Here is a 23,209-nt window from a genome sequence, read left to right on the forward strand (position 1 = left end):
CCGAGCTACCACTCCTCAAACAATTGGGTTCAGACTAAACTCTGCTGGATTTTTTCTAGTTAAACTCAGTGATATTCTTTCTGCTGAGCAGAAAATTACAAATTGCATAATTTGGCTAAACACTATTATTCATAGGGTCACTGTGGTCAGGAAATTGTCAATAGATTTAGCGTAGGACTAACATATGCACCTGTATACCAGCAACCTTTTCGACTCTTACAACAAAACGCCAATATATTGGCGTTTTGTTGTATATATATATATATATATATATATATATATATGTGTGTGTGTGTGTGTGTGTGTGTGTGTGTGTGTGTGTGTGTGTGTGTGTGTGTGTGTGTGTGTGTGTGTGTGTGTGTGTGTGTGTGTGTGTGTGTGTGTGTGTGTGTGTGTGTGTGTGTGTGTGTGTGTGTGTGTGTGTGTGTGTGTGTGTGTGTGTGTGTGTGTGTGTGTGTGTGTGTGTGTGTGTGTGTGTGTGTGTGTGTGTGTGTGTGTGTGTGTGTGTGTGTGTGTGTGTGTGTGTGTTGAGAAAAGCCGGTTTAGAAGTTTTATAATACAGCCCAACCTGATCGAGGCACTTACTGCATTATGTACAGTAAAAGCTCGTTAATTCGAACTTCACGCGTGGCCGGGAAAAAAGTTCGAATTATCGAATAGCTAGCCTCGAAAACAACTGACAAGAACCATTTGCATTACGGTAAATATACCGTATTTAATCGCGTAATGAACAAACTCGCATAATGAACCCACCCAGTCCCGATATATGCCTCGAATTTGAAGAAAAAATGCGCGTTCCTCCGTCTCGCGCCGCCACGGTACATTTCTTGGCAGTGCGCCAAGATGCTGTGCAGCGACCTTTTGATATTCTCCAGCAGGGGGGAGAGAGAAACGAACTTAGCAAAGTGCCAGCGCTTGTCCGGTTGTGCAAGCATCTTCAGTACGTTCGCTTTATCATGCTATGAGCGACTGGGGCGGGCGCCATCTACTGCCACTCAACGCGCGGCAAAAGCCTTTTGAAGCGAACGATGCTAAAAGCCGGCATCACGATCCCGGCTGACAGCGTGCTTCCGTTGACGACTGATTGATGGGTGGAAGAATGGATATATCTGTCCCCCCCCCCCCCCCCCAAAAAAAAACCCTAGTGGCCGTCCGAGATTATAGCCTCTCATGGGCGTTGGCTGGGACTGCGCCGACAGTAATTATTCGTATTTCCAAATTAACAACTAGGGCTGGAATTAACGAGTATTTAGTTGCAAGCTTCGAAAGAATTGCGCGGAAAAGAGAGCAGGCAGCCGCGACCGCCATCCCCTCCTTCCAAAGTCGCCGGCGTCGCGCCGGTCATCCCTTTAGGTTTTAACCGGTTCCATCTTCTGTCCCCGTTTTGAACGTGCGCAGCCTCTAATTACGCCTCCCTATCGCAGCGGTGTTCTTTTTTTGCCACATGTTCGCCAAGCCGCCCAGACGCGGCGGCGCGTAGTTTGAATTAACGGGCTTTTTTTGTACACATATGGCCGGACCAAGTAGTGTAGTTTGAATTATCCAAAAATTTGAATTATCGAGGTTCGAATTGACCAGCTATCACTTACATCTTAGCTCCTACCGACTCGAAGAAAGCTATCCCAAATGTTACGTTTTCATAAAATATACCACTGCAAATACTCTCCCTATGGATTCAACCACTATCGTACATCTCATTTCACCACATTCCATATGCCTCCCTATCGTGGAGGTGTTCTGTTTTTGCCACGTGTTCGCCAAGCCGCCCAGGCGCGGCGGCGCGTAGTTCGAATCAACGGGCTTTTAGTACACATATGGCCGGGCCAAGTAGTGTAGTTCGAATTATCCGAAAATTTGAATTATCGAGGTTCGAATTGAACAGTTTTCACTTACATCTTAGCTCCTATACCAACTCGAAGAAAGCTATCCCAAATGTTACTTTTTCATAAAATATGCCACTACAATATGCTCTCCCTATGGATTCAACCACTATCGTACATCTCATTTCGCCACATTCCGTACTCAAGCGCTGTTTCCTATTCCGACTTGTTTCTTCCTTGGATCTATCATGATTGGAATAGCCTGTCTGCGTCACTATAACAAGTGTAACTGATGAAGAAAAGCGTTACAAAGCCTTTTTACCTAGAGGTCAAACTTATCTCTGAGTGTTCCTTTCTACATTTTATGTTTTCTGATGGATATTTTTGGCATCAACGCCATTCTCTAAGAATTATATTCCTACCTCGTTGTTCCTTTATTTTTATATTCTCTAGGAATTATATTTTCTACCTCGTTGCTCCTTTATTTTTGCGTACGTGCCAACTCCAGCAGTGAACTTATATTTTAGAGTTTTGCATACATTACAATTAAGCTCAAAGATTTTGATGCCTACGTCGTTTATCATGGCCCACAGGTTGCAACTTTTGCTTTTCAAATCACATCAATTACTGTAGCATTAAAAATATATTTATTCTCCAGAAAAATATGCCAAAAAATATATGCAGAGTTTTCCGTGAAGAAAACGAGGCCTAGTTAAAAGTTTATATACTGTCAAATATCAAATTTGTGATGCTCTCCGAGTTAATATATTCCAGATTGATGTAGCGCTGACAAATAATGATTGCAAGACAGTAAGATGCAGCAGAGTACAGAACGTACTCTCAGAAACATTCCTACCTTTGTTACTATAGCGATGAAAAAATCAGCGTGGGTGGCTTTGAGGCCGTGGCACGAACAGTGACAGTCAGAAACAAAACAGCAATTGATCATTTTCACAAAAGATATTGAAAATAATACGCAAAATGCAGTCAGAAGAAATTCTCATTACACACAATAAAATATATGAGCGGCACTCAAGCTCGCCTTCAAGGGTATGACACGAAAGCGTTAATTTACGCACGGACGCTCCTTTAGTTTACAGTGACACAATTCATCACAGTACAGTAACTCGAATGTTCTGCACTACGCGATATAATGCTTAGTTTATACGCTCATGTTTCATCTGTTGCGACAGTTGGGACACCAGGTTTGCTGTGACAAATAAGAGACATAATTATGCTATTACTTAAAAGCTCAGCATGTTAGTGGATGTTAGCACAGAAGCATTGATAATGCCTTGCATCCCACCCATCACTGCTGCGATGCCTAGACCATCAAAATGGTACATGCAAATTCCAAACAGAATAACTACAAAGCATTATTACTATTATCCAGATAATACATTAACCAACTGTTAATAATTGATAATAAATGGAAGTTTTGTGTGCCTTTATTCAAGTACTACTGCAAAGACACCCCAATGTGTAAGCAACAAATAAAATTTCAATATAATTATTGAAGCCCCTTTGGATTTCAAGGGACAGCCATACAAATTGGTTGCCCAATTTTAATGCGTCTGATGTGGCACTTAGTAGATATCCTCAATTCATGAATGCCAGTTTGCCAGTATCCCTCAGAATAAAAGTATAGGTATATCAGCTGTATCTTACTACTACTCATCTATGAGGCAGAAACACAGAGGATAATGAAAAGGTTTCCGCATAAATTTAGGAAACTGCAACGTGCTATGGAAAGTAAAATAAGAGTTTAAATTTTAATAGATAAAAATAAAGCACTGTAGGTCAGGGAATGCAATTTGAAGTCGAGATAACCGATCGGTGCTCATAACACACTCGATTTCAAGGCAAGACAGATACAGCAGGAATGGCACAAGGTTAGGTGGCCAGATCCGCTAGATTATAAAGTTTGTGGGGATTATATGGGCATAGCTACATGGGGTTAGCAGGAGGAATATGGGAGAGGGAAGTGCTGCTAGCCATGTACATGGCTCGCATTCATATTATTGTAAAATATTCTGAGGCCAAATTAAATACTTTTGCAGTGTAATGAGCTGCAATGGTTAATAACCTACCAAAAAAGTTTAACTCCCTCCTTTTTTTACGCACTTTTTTTACACTGACTTACCCAAATTTCTAACTTACTGCAGTATATTCCTTGTGCTTTGGGCTCTGTGTTCTCCCCTGTCCTTTGCGCTTGTCCAGTTCTTTAAGGGTTTGTTCCGTCATTGTCTTTTTTAGCGCAGTGCATTTTTTCAATCATGTCTTGGTGCATGGGGTCAAAGCTAATGTGTTAAGGCCTTTCCACGGAGACATGACATGAATTAAGACGAGCCGATTTCTTTGCAATGCCTTAGGGGCAAGGGATGAAGCACTTGGTCCAACTATGGACTTGCATACTAGCCAGCCAATGTCTCAAGAAAGCAGCGTGAAGGGCTAAAACGCGGCAAGAGTAAGGCATTGAGCTGACTTCTCCAGACTGCATTGTTGAGGGCGAAGCATCCAGAAATAAAAAAACAATTTTGGCTGCATTTTCATTATTGCTAAATTTCTTTTGCACCAAGCACAATGCAGGTGCAAACACTATTCTTCGCGAATTAAAGCATAGGCTCTTCATATCTTGAACGAGCAAATGCTATTCTAGCTTACTACAACTTGAAATTGTAAATAAACTGCTTTGTACCGAAGTCGACAGTTACATTCTTCAAAACCAATTTTCCCCCTACTAACACGTTTTATTCCGCATTTTCTGAAAATGTACAAACGGAATTTCAGTGTACATATGCCTGTAGATCCACCTTTGCAATAAGCCGCAGTGTAGCGTTTCAAATTCTGAATTTGCACCTTAAGATTCCGATCAGAATCAAGTGGGTGTTTTCGCAACTGGCTTGTGGTCGATGGGAGTCACTGATATTTTTCTGCTTTGTCATTCATTATTGCTCAACCCAATATAATAGAACTGGCATATCACAGAATGTCGTGTTGTCAGGGTGGTGAAGAGGTCTAGCCAGTGGCCCACCATGGTGTACAACAAATGAAACCCACGAAACGATACAAGAGCAAAGTTTAGTTTGTACGACCCCTTTAATTGTGCACACAAAGGAGAGAGCATTTCTTTAAATTGTGGCCTCAATGCCCATATCAGCCGGAACGAACACACTTCCAGGTTTTGCTAATAGCATATGAAATTGTTTTGCTCATGCAACAGATCTTACCCGATATGAGTGCAGGAGACCCTAGCTGTTACTTCTCAGTCAGAAGTGTATCAAGAAATGCCCTTTGCAGAAGATTTTCTTTCGTGCTCAAAAGCAGAAAGGAATTAAAAGTGCCTTTATCATATATTATACACTGGTAATTGTGGCATTCAAACTCAAGTACACACAATAATCAAAGATTTGTACCTGTGCTGATGTTTTCAATGCCCTCTTGAGACACCAAAAGCTGCTATTGCTTTCATGCAGCAGGCAGATGAATTCTCATAATTTGAACTCACGGCAGTCTAAAAATATGTTCGATTTCTGCAGATTCCAAATTAGAAGCTCTTTTAAACACTTGAATTTAATGTATATTTAGAGAGAGTAAGAATTTTAATTCAAATGAGTTCAAATTATTGAGAGCCCATTTTATTCAATAGTAGAACCCCTTTATAGTAAAGTCACTGGGGCTGGGAAAAAGCTTTACATCAGTTTGTGATGACATGGTCCTGAAGATGCTGCCTAGTCGTTAAATGGCTACTTACTGAACAGGCCTTGTCGTTAATAAAAAAAAAAATTTAAATATGTTGCATCTCTCTCTTTATCATCTGTCAGTGCCATTTTTTTTTCAGTTATAAGATTATTTGTTTACATCTTGTGGGTTGAGCGTAAGGGCAACGTGGTTACGAATACAACCGAGTTTGATTTCATGTAAAAGAATTGCATGAACACGGCATCATCTTCTGCTGTTTCCAACTTTTAGAAAGCATTAGCTGAGAAATGCGCGCGGCAGTCAATCGCTGCAAAGCCTCACACGCCACACCTCCAGTTCTTGCCACCATTGCCTCGTGCTTCGTACTGCGAATGTTCGGATGTTTCCTCCCTTCCCTATTTCTCGCTGTACTTTTGCTCTCTTTTACTTTCTGAACGGACCGCGCCGCCTTTTTATATTTGTAAAGAACTTTTTTTTTTTTTGCTATGCACTGCATGCTTTCCCTCACTGCTCTCAGGCGCATGTAAAAGTGGCTTTTCCTGATGCTAAACCTGGTGGCAAAGCCATTTAAGGAAAACTCTCGATGTTATTTTTTTTTTGTTTCAAGAAAACGTTTACCTCGCGATCTTAGTAGTGCGCTTGCGGCGATGTCATTTCGTGAGAAGTTGTCGCCGCGTCCAAATGAACTTTGCTATAACCGATTTTTACCAAAAATATCTTTACTGTAAATGGGGGGAAATGTATAATCATCTATGGAAGATGAACTGTGACCTCAGTTTCACTTTACTATATCCGAGTTTACGACACCAAGGTTCTACTGTAAAGCAATCACTCAAAAGCTCATATAGGACACAATGAACTGAAATCAGCAAATTACGGTTTAATTTATAAGGTTCGGCATCAAAAGCGACTGAGATCATGAGGGGCATTGTAGTGGAGGGCTGCAGATAATTTCGACCATCTAGGGTTCTTCAATGTGCACCACAGTGCCACACTGCATGGGCGTCTTGCATTTGGCCTCCACTCCGCCATTCCCAAGACAAAAACAGTGAACTAGACAGTGCGGATGTTTCAATGTACGATACAGGAGAACTCACACAGAAAAAAAGGTGTTGAAAAGCATGATAGTGCAGAACTCACTCTTCACAGTTAACAATGGGCAATCAGTATGCAACTCTGAAGGAACACCAAGGAATAGAATTTCAGCAGTATTCACAGAATACCATGGTTTTCTGAGCAACAAAGGAGCTAAGCTCGCTGAAAACAAAGCTTTTTAAAAGCTAGAAAAGGCCGAAACAAAAATTGCATACACGTGGCCAATTCCAATGCATTGAAACAAATTTACGGTGAGGATCCCACAGGATTCTGATTGACTTCAACATAGAGAGAATCTTTTTCGGCATGGACATCGTAAGTCTAAATAACCAAAGAAAAATTGTTAACACATTCACTGCTTAGTGGGTCATATCAATAGTTCATCATTTACCCATGCTCTGAAGACACAAATGTTATATAACACAATAAAGACGTGCGATCGATTTCACTGTGAGGTATAAGGAGGAGCATCTCGCAATAAAATCTGTCCGAATTCTTCATCCTGTGACCCAATATTTGTGTCCACACTGCATGGATAAATAACCTGACCCACCGGTGACCCAAGAGGCAGTGAACATTACAAATGCAATTTTCTCAGCGTTGAAAGAAGCTTTTGCTCCCAGGCAAAAAGAGGCCCAGGAGGTGTCATACCATCAATTTTTTTAGTAATAACAAAAATTTGATAGAGTTTTCCTTAGTGTCCCTTTAAAGAAGTAGAGACATCAAAATTGTTTTTCTGTTTTTGGAATGATGTGTGGCACATTATGAAACATGAACAGCCACTCGTAAAGTCTGAAAAAACAACATAATTGGCTTTTCATCTCCCATGCAGTTTCAGTTTCAAGAGACAAATGGTGGCTGCAATGTCACAAAAGAATTCAAGTCATGTGAGGCGTAAGAGAACAGTAGTATGGCCACTGTTTGCTAACTTAAATTTGCACCAACTGTTATACAAGCCTGCCCAAAAACCGGAATGAGTGAATAACGAATGAAAAATGAGTAAAAAGCAATTGTGACGCAGCTTTTGCGCAGCTCGCATGACCTTAACTTGTTTATGATATCAAGAGCCATCGTCAGGCTGATGAAACCGAAACTGCAGAAGAAAAAAATTTAATTAAATTATTCAGTTGGCATAGGTGAATCTCACATTATGACTAATGAAACATTGTCTTGCACACAATTTCAAAGAAACAAGATACATAAGAAAAATTTTGACGTCACCACTCTTTCAATGGTTCCAACACTGGTTTGGTTTGGTTTGGGGGGTTTAGCGTCTCAAAGTGACTCAGGCTATTAGAGATGCTGCAGTGGAGGGCTTCGGAAATTTCGGCCACCTGGGGTTCTTTAACGTGCACTGACACTGCTCAACACACGGACACATTGCTTTTCGCCTCCATCGAAAAGCGGCCGCTGCGGTCGGGATCTGATCCCGCATCCCTGGGCACACAGTAGTCGAGTGCCTGCGCCACTACGGTGGGGGCATTTCCAACACTCAATGATCATCGATTACAAATGCCAAATAGGCAATATGGACTGTCCACTTATGCGATAATATGGCACAACACCCAAGATTACCGACTATGAGCATGAACCAATCAGTGAGAAATACCTTCAATAAAAAACACGAGGTGGTGCTCCTAGCAGTCACTTTTTGTGCACTACTGTCAATTATGGTTAACCACACAGTTCAATAGAACAACAGTGTAATTACAAACACACTGGCTTAACAGGGACACAAAAGCACTCATGAAGTAATCACTGGTGTCTGCAGCAAACTACTTAAGTCACAGCAGTATGAGGGTACATCCGACCACAACTGCAAATAAACCAAGTAGTTCATCAAGCAGTCTCCAGCCTGGCGAAGTAAAAGATGCTGCAAAAACCTTCTGACTGCAAATGTAAGATTTGCCTGGAGTCGTCACTTCTTGCGTGCCTTACCCTGCTTTTCTTTTCTTTTCTTAACATGCTTGGGTATCTTGTCTTTCCGTTTTTCTTTCTTTGCCTCTTTAATTGCTTTTTTTCGCTCCTTCTTTTCCTCGAGCGACTCCCCCTTAGGCCTGGCTGTGCTCACAAACTTGGACTCTTTGTCATCACTGTCCTCCTCATCCTCACTACCACTTTCACAGCTCTCCGAGTCCCCTGAACTAGCATCCAGAATTGCCGGCTTTTCAGCTGGACCGGAAAGGTCAGACTTCATGCCGGTGATAGTGTGATAGAGAATCTTCTTGTTCTGCTCTTGTACGCCAACAATGTCCTTCTCAAAGTCGAGTACATCGTCTAGCCGATGTGGTATGTAGGCTTTCTTGAAAACTTCCTCCTCAACCTGATTCATGGTGCCTGTGTCACCTTGATCAACAAGCGTCTGTGCCCTCTCGAGGTAAGCATCCATGTTTTCCTCAGTGATGGTTGGATCCGTGACAAAGTCAAACAACTGCCGGACACTCATGGTTTTCACGTCTCGCTTGCTGAAGAAATCTGTGATGTTGGTGCAATCTTTGCGGAGAAACTCCAGTGCATTCGGGTGGTCATGCTCCACCGACTGCGACACGTCGATGATGATAATCTTTCCTTCGTGGTACAGCAAGTTGTATTCGCTGAGGTCGGCATGTACAAGGCGGCAGTCACGATACAGGCGTCGAATCATGATGATGCAGTCCCTGTACAGCTCGCGCGCCTTTGATCCACCAAGTGGGACGTCTTTGAGTTTGGGAGCCGGCCAGCCGTCCTTACCGACGAACTCCATGACGAGGACGTGACTCCTCAGGACGATGGGCTTGGGACAGGGCAATCCCGCGGCGTGGATGCGGGAAAGGTTTCGCATCTCCTTCTCTGCCCAAGTTCGCACCATCTTGCGCGGGTTACTGCTGCAGTAGCCGCTTCGGAAGCGGAACTCACCCGTGACATAGCGGTCGCGGTCCTTGAAGACCAATATCGACGTCTTGTAGATCTTGATAGCCCGATCGGGAGCGCCGTCGGCTGTGGCATGATACACGTTGGCCTCCTTGCCCGTGCTCACGCAGCCGTTGATCTGCTCCACCAAGCCACGGTTGAGGAGTTTGAAGAGGATGATTCGCGTCCTCGGATCAAGCACTTGCTCCGCCGTGGCCCTCTCTACCTTGTCGCGCACTCGCACGCGCTCATTCTCTTGCCTACGGTTCGCTTCATTGAGCACGCTGAGCGCGCCTGCGGCCACAGCTGGACCCGCATAAGCTTCGAGGTTTATCCTGGAGCTGTACTTGCCTGAGAGAACCTTGCACTGCGACTGGTATGCGTTGGCGTTCGCATGGACGTTGGTGGGGGCGCGAGACAGGTCGTCCCAATCGTAGCCGTCGTCGCTCAGCTCATCGTTCTCGTCAAATGAATCGTCGCCGCTCGCCAGCTGCTCAGGACTGCGGCGAGCATGCGAGACTCTGGGGCTCGGCGCTGGAACGGTTTCCTCAACCGCATCGTCAAACTGACCCTCAACCACGTCTGCAATCATAATTTTATAGCGATCTGTGGTCCAGTACTCAATGATATATTAAAAATTCTGTCAACTCTTCGCCGGATAGCATCCACACGACTCACATGGCGAACTACTTTGCCGACTTCGCCTTCGGATTGTTCTGGATTGAAGCGATTGCAGCTTTCTGGAAGTCTGAGAAGCAGTACAAAGAACGGCTGAGAAGTCACCACTGAATGAATTTTTCCTTCCTCTGTGCTTAATACACTCTCAAGGTTCTTAAGAAGTATATTATGAATTTGACAACAATCGGCTGTTTTTGGATGATGTTGGGAGGTAATGTTGGTTTTTGTCGATAGAATACCAACCAACTCCTAATCATCCTCTCTTACTGAAAACAAAGATTTTGTAAGGCAGAAAAGAGGAAGAACTGAAATAGAAGTGTCGCCGACACATTCTGACAAGCGTCATACGTACTGCATGCATGCTGCATGTTCAAGCAGACCTTGTTCAAGCCGTTCAAACGGTTGAAGCGTTGAAGTCCGACGATGGGCAACAGATCTCGGACATGTCTCGGAAACATTATGGTTACACATGGTCTCACTGGTTACTCCGTCAGATGTCTGATTTGGGAAGTAGGTTTTGTTATACATTCAAAACTGCTGGCCTACTTTTATCAACCATAGGAAACGGCAAAAAAGTAAATTTTTAAAGACAAACACATTTCGGTTTTATGGAGCTTATCATAGGAGGTCTTGCCTGTACTCACCTATGGGGCTGAAACGTGGAGGCTAACCAAGAGAGTTCTACTTAAGTTGAGGACAACCCAGAGGGCTATGGAACGAAAAATGGTAGGGATAACAATAAGATAGAAAGCGTGCAGAGTGGGTCAGAGAAATAACTCAAGTTACCGACATTCTAGTGGAAATTAAGAAGAAGAAATGGGCATGGGCAGGACATGTGTGAAGAGAGGATAACCGATGGTCGCTGAGGGTAACAAACTGGATTCCAAGGGAAGGAAAGCGTAGCAGGGGGCGGCAGAAAGTTAGGTGGGCGGATGAGATTAAGAAGTTCGCAGGGGTGAAGTGGATGCAGCTAGCACAGAACCGGGTTAAGTGGAGAAATATGGGAGAGGCCTTCGCCCTGCAGTGGGTATAATCAGGCTGATGATGATGATGACATTTCGGTTTCGGTGAACCCCCGCTACGCGCTTTGACCGCGTGGTTTGGTTCCCGGCATGTCTAGGAGGAGGAGGTACTCCCCGGATGGGGCTGAGACAGGTAGATCACCGGCGCTTTCGGCGGGGTCTAGCCTGTGACATAAGTTTTATCAGTTATAAGCCGTCACTGCAACCGCCACCGTTTCGGTGGTGGATGACGGCTGTTGTTGCGGCGGGCGTCTTTTTCTCCCCTTTTCCTTTTCTATCTTCTCTATTTTCTCTTTTGTCTGCACGAGACAGCGGAGGTGGCTCAGCTTCAGAGCCAGTAGCAGGCCCGTGCATTTTCTTTTCTTTCTTCCTACAGCCACAACAACATGTCTGGGAGGCCGCCTTGCAGGACCCCTGCCCGCAGCGCCAGCAATACTGTAGTCACGGCCAACGGGTCCCGGGACTGAGGCACCCCCCCCGCTGACTAAATAAATAAAGATGTTTTGTCATCCTCCTCGGTTTAGAATGGAAGTATTTCTCTATGAAGGAAGTTTACATCTCGGCAAGTGCACCCTTTTGAATTATCCAGAATGAAATTTACACAACAATGGGTTTATCATAAAGGATGTATGTAACTTTGAGGAGTTGTCATACAGGTTGACCCTGTAGAGAAGATGAAGGCTGGAAATTGTATAAGCTTTAAAATACCACGGCTAGATATCAAAAATAAAATGAGACAAAAACAGCACCTCAATGGATTTGAACCACAGCCCTTCGGAGTATCACACAATTGCGCTAACTACATGCAAAACCGACCTTCATTTTACTTTATTTTCTGGTCACATTTGAAAGCCCTAATTGAATGCAAAAACACATTGACAGCAGCAGCTACAACCGAGGCTATTGCACACACCGCAAAACACGCTCCCTGGCCTAATTAGCGAGCTTTGCACTTTTTACGTTCAGGTGCATGATCACTATGCCAGAGTTGGAAATGAAAGTGGCACCTCCATTTCACAGCCCTCCTCGCAACTGCGAGAAGAGTACCATGGCTACAGCAGTCTTGGTCAGAATCTTCAGTTATGCGGGGTGCACACATATCCCGATCGTCGGCACCAACGCTTCACATATATAGTCGCATCAACGCCCTTCAGCAGATTGTCAAAACTGGCAGCGTCCAGTAGTAGTGCACTGTCATATTCCAGCAGTTGACTGCTGTTTCTACCAGCCGGTAGGAAGCGTGCTGCAGTGAATTGTAAGCATGGACAAAACACAGATTGAATGCAGAGACTGAACTAAAATTTTCTTGCTTAAGACAAACATAATTTCGATTAAGCTTTCAGAAATAAATACCATTATACGATATTGTGCAACTTTCTTTTAAATTTTTGCTACACCTCATGACAGCTGAACATGAACAGTGAGCTCTGTGCAAACTGATGGCTGTTGGCGTTCCTTGAGGCAGAAAAGTCAAAATCCCCACCGTAGTGTAGTACCGCAGCTGTGTTTCCAGTGTTAAGATAGTATGCCCACAGCTCCTTACTGCTATGTGCATTATTTTTAATGAGCATTCCACCACGCATGGTTGAGGTTTAAAAAAAAAACACACACACAGCTTCCACCATTAAAAAAAAAAATCATCCGCATCGACATTTTATAATGAATGCAGACTCCAAAAATTCAGAGAATAACTGGCACAAGTCACAAATCAGACTTTGAATTGGCTAGCTTGATCCTGGCTTGTATGGCTATTGTGTAACTAGTTAGTAATTGGTGGCAATAGCCTTGAAAAATGATCAGTCATGCTTGATGGTGAAGACTATAGTCCTCAACCACTCATGTGAGGTCACGTACAACTATGATGATTCGTTTTCCGCTACCAATGCGTTCAACTTCCACCATAGGTTGGACACAGCGACAAATCACAGTTCCCTTTTCAAAAAGTTTCCAATAAAAACAGAAAATCAAATTTATTCACTTCAAGTACATCATTCAGGTTCTCAGAACCTTGGAACTTGTTTGCCATTTGTAAGCAGAACCAAGATTTCCTTAAATGACAGTCGAACATTACACCGCGTATCTGTAAATGTTTTGCAATCAAGATTTTTTTAAATGCCAGTTGAACGTTTTATTGTGCTATGTTTAGCTTGCAACATGGTTACACCACGCAAATGGCTGTTCATTTAGTAACAACTCACTTCCGCTCCTTACTAGACTGAGTGACGTCATCTGGGATGAGTACTGGCCACCTAAAAATGTCAGGATGTATGCCACCTTTAAATACATCGATTGTCTCCATGCAGAGGTCCTCCCACATTGTAGTAACTTGGTCCAAGAACTAAAGCGGCTGTTATGTGGTACTTGGCAGTTGCCAAGAATGCAGGTTTCGCTGCTGTGTGAACAAATAAACTAGCTTTTAATTTAAGACAAGTGTTGTACGGCTGCTCGGTTCCTGTACCTGTGTTTAATTCCAAGTGGTCAACTGGTCTCTCGGCAAACTGCGCACGCGCATCAGAGTGCATGGCAGTAAGTACATCACAAAAATTCCGCATTAGATTAATTGAGTTCATGGCGATACTCCCCCACGTGTCTTCCAGCTGCTATTAAAGTTCTTCAACCTTCACAGTCCAAGATGTACTGGGCTGCAAGCAGTCTTCCTGGTGCTGCTCCTCCTCTTATCTGCATATTATGGCACCAACCTCTTCAGCATTATCCGCAGGGAGTGGCAACAAAGTCCTAGTATTTGCGAATTGACCCAGTCATGGCTTGAAGTGTCCTCCCTTGCCCTCTTCTGGCTTTCCTTTGCTAAGTGCCGCCGCACTGCTGTTTCTGCATTTGCATCCTATGGAACAAAGTGCAAAACGTCAATTCAAAATTTGTCTGCAACAGCTGTGCTGCAAATTTCTCGTAAAAGCCACTTCAAAAGAACAGGAACACCAAAAAACCTCAAGGCCCAAAATTATGGACACAAGTAATGCAAAGCTGGCTTCCATTCCTTTAGTAACCTTCCATATGGGAAGACAGGTGTGCGCTGACTGGTGCCCACAATAACTACACAAGAGAATGTTAGGCAGCGACACTTAAAATGCTTATGTGTGAGAATGCAAAAGCATTACAAGCCAAGTCTATGCGTAATGTTTGTACAGGGTGATCCACTTCTAGCTATAATATGGCCACTACTTTCAAAGCATCATTGCATCCCACCGGGCCATTCCATAAAGCTAGGCGGCAGGCCATGTGAAGCATCACCTCCGCGTCCCACTGTGCATATATCGCTTTGCTTCAATAAGCGTCTGCATCATGACACAATAATGCTTGGAAAGCAGTGACCGTGTTATAGCTAGAAGTGGATCACACTGTACATACTGGTTTGTAATGTAAGATATAGGTACTCACAGTATATAGTACACTATGTTACTGCAGTAAAATCTTGTTTACTCCATCTGCATTAACTAATTCAAACAGGACCACAGACCAAGCCAGCACCCACGTTAGTTTATGGCATTGGACTCTTTATTAATTATGATGCGGACAGGCTCACTCCAGTTAATTTGCATGAGGAATTGGGTAGAGGTATGACGCAAGCACGCTGCGATCACCGAAATAGACCTCCTTGAACCTAGATTACATATACCAATGATGCCCACACAGGAAGTATGGAATATGAATATGGCAGGCACGGTGACGATCAGAAGTTATTCAAATTTCCAAAATGAACTTGGCCTGGAACGTCGCTGCCTCATTTATTTTTATTTTGGGATGGTGTCATGCTGTTCTGACACCCAACGCATGCAGTTTTCTCCAATAACTTTTGCGTGTTTTTTGGATTCACTACACCGCACGCTTCACTGCAATGCTTCAACTCACTGACTGCATGGGGAAGCACCCTCAAAACAGGATGGGGCTGTTTAGTGTGGCAGCAGCACTGCTTCAGATTCAGAGTCACACCTCGAAAAGGGTAGTGGAGGCCTTTACGAATCTGGAACAACTTTTCAGCGTTCTCAACAGCATGCGCGAAGCAAAGCTGTTGGTGAAACCGGCAAAAACCACGGTTTCACTCGGGTTTCATCTCAAACACAGAAAACAATCATGCAGGTCTTGATCAGAAAAGCCCCAATGTAATGCAAACAGTTTTCAGCAGTTTTTCAGGCCCATTCAAACTATCGCTTAATTCGTAAATTTTTTTCTAGTCCCTTGATGGCCAGACTAAAGAGAGCTTTTTAATGAGAGTAAAGTGCTGAGTAATGTTATGAAGAATCATGTATAAATAGTCATGACTATACAGAATGTCATGCTTCCTCATTCATTACTATACAAGTCCTCTTGCATGTGTTGTGGCATCGAACACTGGTGCAGTGACGGCCTGCAAATTTCGTGCCATGGAGGCTGTTGTCATAGCCAGCCCATGAATCAATGCTCAGCAATGCTACCTGCCAGCTACCACGCTCATGAAAAGGACAGGACAGACACACTAACATGCCACCTTTGAACCTACCATCTATGTCACTGGCCTAACACTCCCTGCCAGACGCATGATTGTCATTATTTTGTGTCGACTTTGCACACGTCAACGGCCTTTCTCTTCTATAATAGAATGAGAGGTTGAATACTAGATCACTCGAATGCAATATTTGGATAGCATTGGCCGAAGCCAAGTAATGAAACGCAAAAATATTGGAACTAAGGCCGTTATTTCTGAAGGAGTGTGGTTCTCTGTGCAGTACGACTTGTAACGGTGAAAGATATGTTACTGATACATTACCACTGTCAATTACCATAGAAGAATTCCACATCCGTGATTGGCTTTTCCGAAATGGCAGGGAAGTAGGCTGTCCACACAGCATTCCTTAATTTCATCTCACGCAGCTCCAAACAGTCATAGCTGAAACGACCCACTCTTTTCTGGTCTAAGGCACACCTGCCAGTGTTTTAGTTCATTACAGCCATTAGTGCCTCGTCAAAAATCTCAACTGCGTGCCGTTCACTAATGAGACAATGTTGAAGGCTGCATTCTCTCAAAAATGTGCTGTTGCAAGCAAAAAGTTAAGAGCATCGCAATAACAGGTTCTAGCTAGCAGAAGACACGGCCACCAAACATTGCAGAAGCGGCCAACTCAAGTAGCTCCTTCGAGACAGTAATCAAACTCACCTGGACCCTTGATTCAGCGTCAGACATGCCTTCCCCTACGCCGTGCAGGCACTTTCGTACAAGTCGGTCAAACCAGAGCTTTGAAACCATGTGAGGTGCGCTTTCACATAATGACTATAGTAATAGAGTATATGACAGATAATAGAGGCATAAATTAAGAGATTAATGATTAAGTCGGTAGCAATGTGCATGTATACAAACGAAGGCCCGCAAGGGAAACAGCAGGCAGGAACCATTTGATTCGTACACGGTAGTGTACTGTAGTGTGCAGTTCAGGCTTTAAGGACACATATTTGAACGACCGCTTGTCCGGCGTGTCGTACGTCAACCTGGTGCCGCTTCAGAAACCCATCTCCGCTTTTAAGGGTAAGACGCGATAGCACAAGCCACCACCCAACATATAGAGGCCCGCTTTAACCGAGCTGTATGAACATGTCTGCATGGCCTAGGGGTAGCGAATATAACTCGGAATGAAAGGACCATGGTAGGCTGGTTGTGATGTAACCGTCACATACGGAAGGAGAGACCCAAGTTGGCAGCTCCTGCCAAACGCAACGTCGGGCATCCGTACTACCAGTTGGTTCGGGGCTATGTCAGCTGCCAGTGCCAGGATCGCCTTTTTTTGTTCACAGTGCCAACGCCGACACCAGACACTGCACTTTTCGTGAACGCGGCCTCTAACACTATCGCATTAAAATAAAAAACTTGCTTCACCATGGCAGCATCCCTGCGCAAAATTTTGTGGACAGCAGTCTCTAGAGCACAGTCGCCCATCTCGGACATCCGTTGTTGCTTGCCAAAGTGTGCGGCTCACTTTCGACTTCAATGATGGCCCGTTCCTTTACCTACCATGCCTGAAATACAGTAAAAAATGAAATGGTGGTCACACAAGCCGCACAAAAGACGCGGAAGTGAACAAAACCATGTCCCAACCAGCAATGAGCTATTAACCGCAATTTTAAAATCTATTTTACAGTTCTCCATAATGCATTCTTGACACCAGACAGGTGCGAACAAAACGTACATTTGTCCATTTAAAGTTTTGCCAAACAGAATGACCTTCTGTATATTATGCACGCAACTTTGATATACTCGTGAACACAATCCTGCTCAACAGTTCTCAAAGCACATAGACTAAGCTAAAACTGTCATCAGTCTGTTTGCTACAAAAACCAGTAACATTTGACAGTGTAGCAATGGTTAAGCTAGCCCAGTCCTTTCTGCTATGCCAGTTTTACGGTAACAAAGTAGTACAGCTGTTTTTAAACAGAAGCTGTTGATGAATCGGAAGCACAGTGAATTTGAATGTAATGCAAAGGATCGCCCCTATTGTAATGAATTAATCTGCTATTAGCTTCATCCTTGGTTGCAATGTGCTATAAAGTCTCTGAACCAAAGCACTAGAGTTCTGGCCCCTTATTCTGTAAGGCAACCAGCCAGCTTCATTTCCACTTGATTTTCCTTTGCACCGGCTACTGTTGCCATGCTGCTAACTACTAACTCACAGAGTAGCAAAACTTTTGCCAGTAACTAGAACTGCTGCCAACCATTGATACAGCCAATATGAAATACATAATGGGTAGTAGTATACAGTCGCCGACCGTTATTTCGGACTTCGTGTGACAACACGGCGGACGTATGAGACAAAGCACAAAGAGATAGCTGCCCGCGTCAGCGTTGGCGACAAAAGCAGGTTGACGGCGATGACAATCCGACTGCCACCTCGAAGTGGCAGAGATTGCAGGGGCCTCTCCTGGCAAAAATGGGGCACCGAAACCATGTCAAGCCAATCCAACTGCAGAGCCAATCCACCTCAATCCAAGATGGCGCTTGTTGCGCCGGCGAAAAGCCGATAAGATGGCAGATTTTGGCCTGCAGGGGACTGAAATTAGTCCGAAAAATCGAACTTTCGGACTTTTAAAGTCCGAAATATCCGTCGCGAATATGTATGCGCTTCTATGGGGTGACTGACGGTGCCTCACTGAAGTCCGAAATATCCTACAAGTCCGAATTATTGGAGTCTGAATTACCCGTCGGCTTGCAAAGGTGCAAGTATGTGCAATATATTTGTGAGAGCCAGTGTAAAACAGAGCTGCAAAGCAGAGATAAGCGAGCTCATGCACAGGCTCCATGCGCAGGAAAACAATCACAGCATATTTACTTGCCTCCATGCTTCAGACCAGGTAGGCTGGATACAACTTTAATGCCTGGCTGTCACAATAGCAAAGAAAGCTTAGTACGCATCATCCAGAATGGTGTGCCGATGACCAATGAATAAAAACACAGGGACATCTAACTACATTCTGTGCTGGCAATGCAACATTAGAAGCCATTGATGCCTTTACATAAGAGTTTGATGTCATGCTTTCATGGTTATGTTTGTACACAGCTAGACACCTCTTCTTCAGTCGTCTAGCTGTTGGTTAGAAATTGTGCCCATGGATTTGCAGTTCAAAAAATTATAGATGCCAGATAATGCATTCCACTCCTTTCGTCAAGTATTCTACTGCTAAATTGTTCCAGGGCTAAATTTTGTCACATCGCGTTTCTCTTCTGTTTTGTGGTTGCCATGCCTTTGCACCATTACGCTTCCCGAATTCAAGATGAACCAAGTCCCGCAAAAGGCTTTAACAAACTATTTTCTATGTTCTCTGGCAGTTCTGGGCATCTATCAAGTGAAGCAGCAACAATGAGATGTAAAAACAATCAATCAAACTTCATATTTCTCCAAGGAAGAGCTCCAATGGCACGTCAACATGCCACTAATATCTTTAAGTGATGACACTACAGGTTTTCATAAACCTGCACTGTTCAAACACTTTGAAGGCGAGAGAGACTTTAATGTGACCCCATACTGCACAGCTACTTTCCCCTAGCATATTGCACCAGCAGGCACTGTGCAACAGTCCATCTATGCTGACTTTCAGTTTAGTGCAAATGAAATTCACGAGGCAAGTTTCGGCGGTGCAGGTTGCATACCTCAACCTGCCAGACTCTGCATCATCTGGTGGTGGCGGCAAGTAGGGTGCCTGACAACGCACAGTAGTGAGGAACGGGCCAAGACAACAATGGCCTATGGTGGCATGGAGTCAACCTGGGTGCCTGCACAAATGAGTCAAATACATAGGTTTAAACACAATAGCACAACAACAGCTCGTATTCAGTGACGGTGGTAAAATGTGTGCCGGTTCATCACTCACCAACAGACACGGTCTCAATATCAGCCTGAACAGCCCTTGTCTTCCACGGTTTAAGGTACACCTGAGCACCATGGTCACGCTTCATCGATGGTGCAGCATGCGCCCCTTGGTTTTCTTTGCCGCCATGGTTACGCTTCATTGGTGGTGCAGCATGTGCCCCTTGGTTTTCTTTGCCGCATTGACCCAAACGCTCACGCTCTGCAGCGTCCCGGAAAGCTTCGGCAACGAGCTGGTTTAAATACAGAAAAAGCAAGAATTGCGAGCAAGGAGGTTAAGAAAAGGAACAAAAACTGACATTGACCCACAGGCTTTGTGCAAAACTGCAATTTTATATGAAGCCTGGGGGGTCAATTTTCAAAATGCAGTAGTGATATTTCTAAAGCATGCCCTAGAAACGTGAATGCCCTAGGTTGCTATATATTGCAAGCCCTGGTGTCAAATGTCTCATCAGGTTTTGATCAGATTAACACCAAGTACATTACAGCATGTATGTGGCTATATACTGCCTTTTTGTTTTGATACATAGTTCGTTCAGAGCAGCTAACTTTGGTCTAATCTGTTCTTTTTTTCCAGAATAGTATGAAGAAAAAAAAAAACAATATAACTACTGTTAAGGAGCTGTACAGACATACTAGGGCAGGTCAGTACAGTCGTTCAGTCGTGTCAGACTCTTAGTGACCCTATGGACCATATCACGCCACACTTTCCGGTCTCTCACTATCCTCCTAACATCACATAACTTCATCTGCAGCGCCTCGAGGATGCCATCTAACCATCGCGTTCGCTGCCTACCCCTTCTCCGGTGACCCTCAACCTTTCCCAACATCAAATCTTTCTCCAACGACTCCTCTCTTCTCATCAGATGACTCAAGTAGCTGAGCTTTAACTTTAGAATTTGACCCTCCAATGAGCAGTCAGGGTTTATGGTCGACAGTATCGACTGATTTGACCTTCTGGCCGTCCAAGGAACTCAAGAGTTTCCGCCAGCACCATAATTCAAAAGCGTCAATTCTTCGGCTTCGGACAGGGAAGCGTCAATTCCCTGTCCGGATGTGACAGCAATTTTTGTTGCAATTGGACAAGACACCAGCAGCAATTGTTGCTTTGTCTAGCTAAAGCCACGACCGCTAAACATACACGCCCAGCAAGAAAGCAGACAGCGGGTGACTGAGAATGAGTGCAGCTAAAATGGTACTGTTGCGTGTTCGTGAAAATGCATCTAGGTGAGACCAACGGTCACTGAAAGAGCAATGTTTCCACTATTTCAAACGTCACCGTTTCTACGCTCGCTATCTCGTATCCAGCGCTGCAGCTTAGCGTGAAGCATTTTTGTTGCAGTACTGCTAGCAGTAATTTATGCAGTCGCGGTTAACTGACATAAGCGTGCCCCAGTTTGCTTAAACTTACCTCTGCTCGTCTCCTCTTCACAGCTGCTCCTCGAGGAATGGCCTGTTTAGGCGGCGTCGCATATGGGAACAACGTCGGCACCGCATCCGACTTCAGCATGCGTTTGCAGTTACGAAAACCAAACTCCTCCATCAAAAACACGCTGTTCCGATAGCAATCCCGCGTGAAATGTTCTGAGCACACATACGTTCTCGGACTGGGCGACCAGCCGGGCAGATCAATAGTCTTATTGATAGCACGAATCCACTTGGCGCGAATAGCACTGTCGCGGGGAAATATGTGATAAGACACCCCCGTTGTCTTCGACGAGTTATTCGAGCAACCTACAACACAGCAACAGCAACCACACATCACAATATGCCACAGACACGACCGAAAGCCGGTCGTGGCCACAGACGACGATTAGCTACAAGCAGTTCACTTCCAAAACTAGAATACCAAGTATGGCGTCATAAAGCACAGGGTTGAAAACCTAAATTGAGTTTAGAACGCACGAGGGCACCAGCGGATGCCAGCGGCATGAATCGGGAAGACGATGACGTGAGTGCATCTACTTGTTTCCGCCCTTGAGAGCCAAACGGCAGAACCACGGTGGGCAGAACTGCCCTGTTGACTCACTCTGCGAAGCGTTCCTGATCGGCTTGACGGGCGCACACCCAAAGTCTTTCGACGCTTTGCTCAAAAGTACCGCAAAGCACAGCTAAACCATCAGAAACTCGAGCAAAACCACTTCAACGGAAGAGAGGCATCCTGGACACGCCCGCCGCTGTCATCTCCACTTTTTTCCACGCCATCCACAGGGTTTTTCTGGCGAAATTAATCCTCAGGTGGCTCATTTGGCAAGCATCAAAACTACTCCATGGCAGCGACACCATGGCGACACGTTCTTCCCGTGGTGGCCATCTTGTAGTCTCCTCCTCACCTCTACAGGCGGATAACTTCTTCCATTTGGCCACCTGCAACAGATGGTGGCTTGAGATAACACCATATGCTGTGCAGTTTCTTCTGAATTGAAGCCTCTGAAGCTGACCAACTGAAAGCTATGTTGGAACATGAAACACCCCACTTAAACTATGTCAACTATAGTACTTCTAATACTTCCATGATGCAGAAGCCAAGGGGTGGATCCAGCGGCAGTTGCATTCAGGGACCAGTTTGTTCTATGAACCACATACCTGTATCAATGTCCAGTGGTGGCCTATATATCCATGGCAGCCCCCTCCCCCCCCCCCCCCCCCCTCGAGCTTTTCCTAGTCTGTTCAACTTGGCTACATTTTTAAACCCCACATGCAACATAGCCACAACTGCATCCAAGGAATGCACCTTCAATAAAGTGGTTTGCATCAGCCATGCACTAAGGCGACACATTTGTATAAGCTCTGTAATATGGAACACTATAGCCAAACGGGCGAGTTGGTGGAACATACTGACTGGAAAGAGACAAAACACCAAAGCAGAGAACCATAAGATGAGCGCTGCCACAACTGAAAGTTTATTCAAAGACTGAACACAATATAAAGGAAAAAGTGACCACCCTAACAACAGTGGACAAGCAAAAACGTGTTGCTACGTAGGATGAAGGCACGCAATCTCGCTTTTATGTAGAAAAATGGATGGTTTACTAACGCACAACCTTGTTTTTTTTTCTTCATATGGTAGGCCTCCATTATCTCGCATGTTAAGCGGGCCGGTTGCTTGTACAGGATATCACACTAGTGCAGTGAAAGATAAGATTCGCAGTCACAGACGTGGTCAGCGAGATTAGTAGATTTATTAGCGTCCAAGTTATTTGCATGCTCTTTCAAACGTGTATTAATGCATCGCCCCATCTGCCCGACGTACACTTGTCCACATGACATTGGAATTTTATAAACTACACCTTCAGCGCATGGTATATACTTAGTTTCATGCTTAACCCCAGCGCTCGTCCTGTGGTTCTCTGCTTTGGTGTTCGTCTCTTGCGCTATTTTCCAGTCAATCTGTAATGAGGGCTTCACTGAAAGTGTTCAAACCAACATGACTGAATCAAAGATGTGATGACATACTGTCACACAAGTACACAACTGCAGGTGTTTAGTTCCCATATTTCTGCGAATTGCACCTAAGAAGCTTACACAAGTGCCACCCACATACTCTGAATAAGGCGTACATACAGATTGCAGCATACACAATGCATTCATATACCAAGAAGGTACAGCCGCCCAAATCATTAACTGGAATGCGCGATGGCCCCCTTTTCTGCGCTCC

General features: G+C 44.4%; 2 protein-coding genes across 2 annotated transcripts; both read right to left on the reverse strand.

Annotated features, from left to right (window-relative positions):
- Positions 1–6,382: 6,382 nt before the first annotated feature.
- Positions 6,383–10,315, reverse strand: LOC146178914 (serine/threonine-protein kinase RIO1-like). Its single transcript, XM_084578655.1, has one exon. It carries the CDS (start codon positions 10,096–10,098, stop codon positions 8,536–8,538), a length of 1,563 nt encoding a protein of 520 aa, XP_084434781.1. The 5' UTR covers positions 10,099–10,315; the 3' UTR covers positions 6,383–8,535.
- Positions 10,316–13,121: 2,806 nt separating this feature from the next.
- LOC146178915 (uncharacterized) lies at positions 13,122–21,805 on the reverse strand. The gene is made up of 5 exons (XM_084578657.1): positions 20,963–21,805; positions 19,556–19,784; positions 19,335–19,457; positions 17,070–17,209; positions 13,122–14,048 (listed from the first exon to the last, which is right to left on the reverse strand). Exons 1-3 carry the CDS (start codon positions 21,311–21,313, stop codon positions 19,429–19,431), a joined length of 609 nt encoding a protein of 202 aa, XP_084434783.1. The 5' UTR covers positions 21,314–21,805; the 3' UTR covers positions 13,122–14,048; positions 17,070–17,209; positions 19,335–19,428.
- Between the last annotated feature and the right edge of the window lie 1,404 nt (positions 21,806–23,209).

This window comes from Amblyomma maculatum, chromosome 9 (assembly GCF_055883805.1).
Source record: "Amblyomma maculatum isolate TAMU_Amacu chromosome 9, ASM5588380v1, whole genome shotgun sequence".
Lineage (NCBI taxonomy): Eukaryota > Metazoa > Arthropoda > Arachnida > Ixodida > Ixodidae > Amblyomma > Amblyomma maculatum.

Excerpts from the sequence above, each read along its gene's own strand:
- LOC146178914 (XM_084578655.1), bottom strand. The coding sequence starts at position 10,098 with ATGATTGCAGACGTGGTTGAGGGTCAGTTTGACGATGCGGTTGAGGAA.
- LOC146178915 (XM_084578657.1), bottom strand. The coding sequence starts at position 21,313 with ATGTGTGGTTGCTGTTGCTGTGTTGTAGGTTGCTCGAATAACTCGTCG. Across the intron at positions 19,785-20,962 it reads TGAAGAGGAGACGAGCAGAG|CTCGTTGCCGAAGCTTTCCG; the intron begins GTAAGTTTAAGC and ends TATTTAAACCAG. Across the intron at positions 19,458-19,555 it reads TATTGAGACCGTGTCTGTTG|GCACCCAGGTTGACTCCATG; the intron begins GTGAGTGATGAA and ends TCATTTGTGCAG.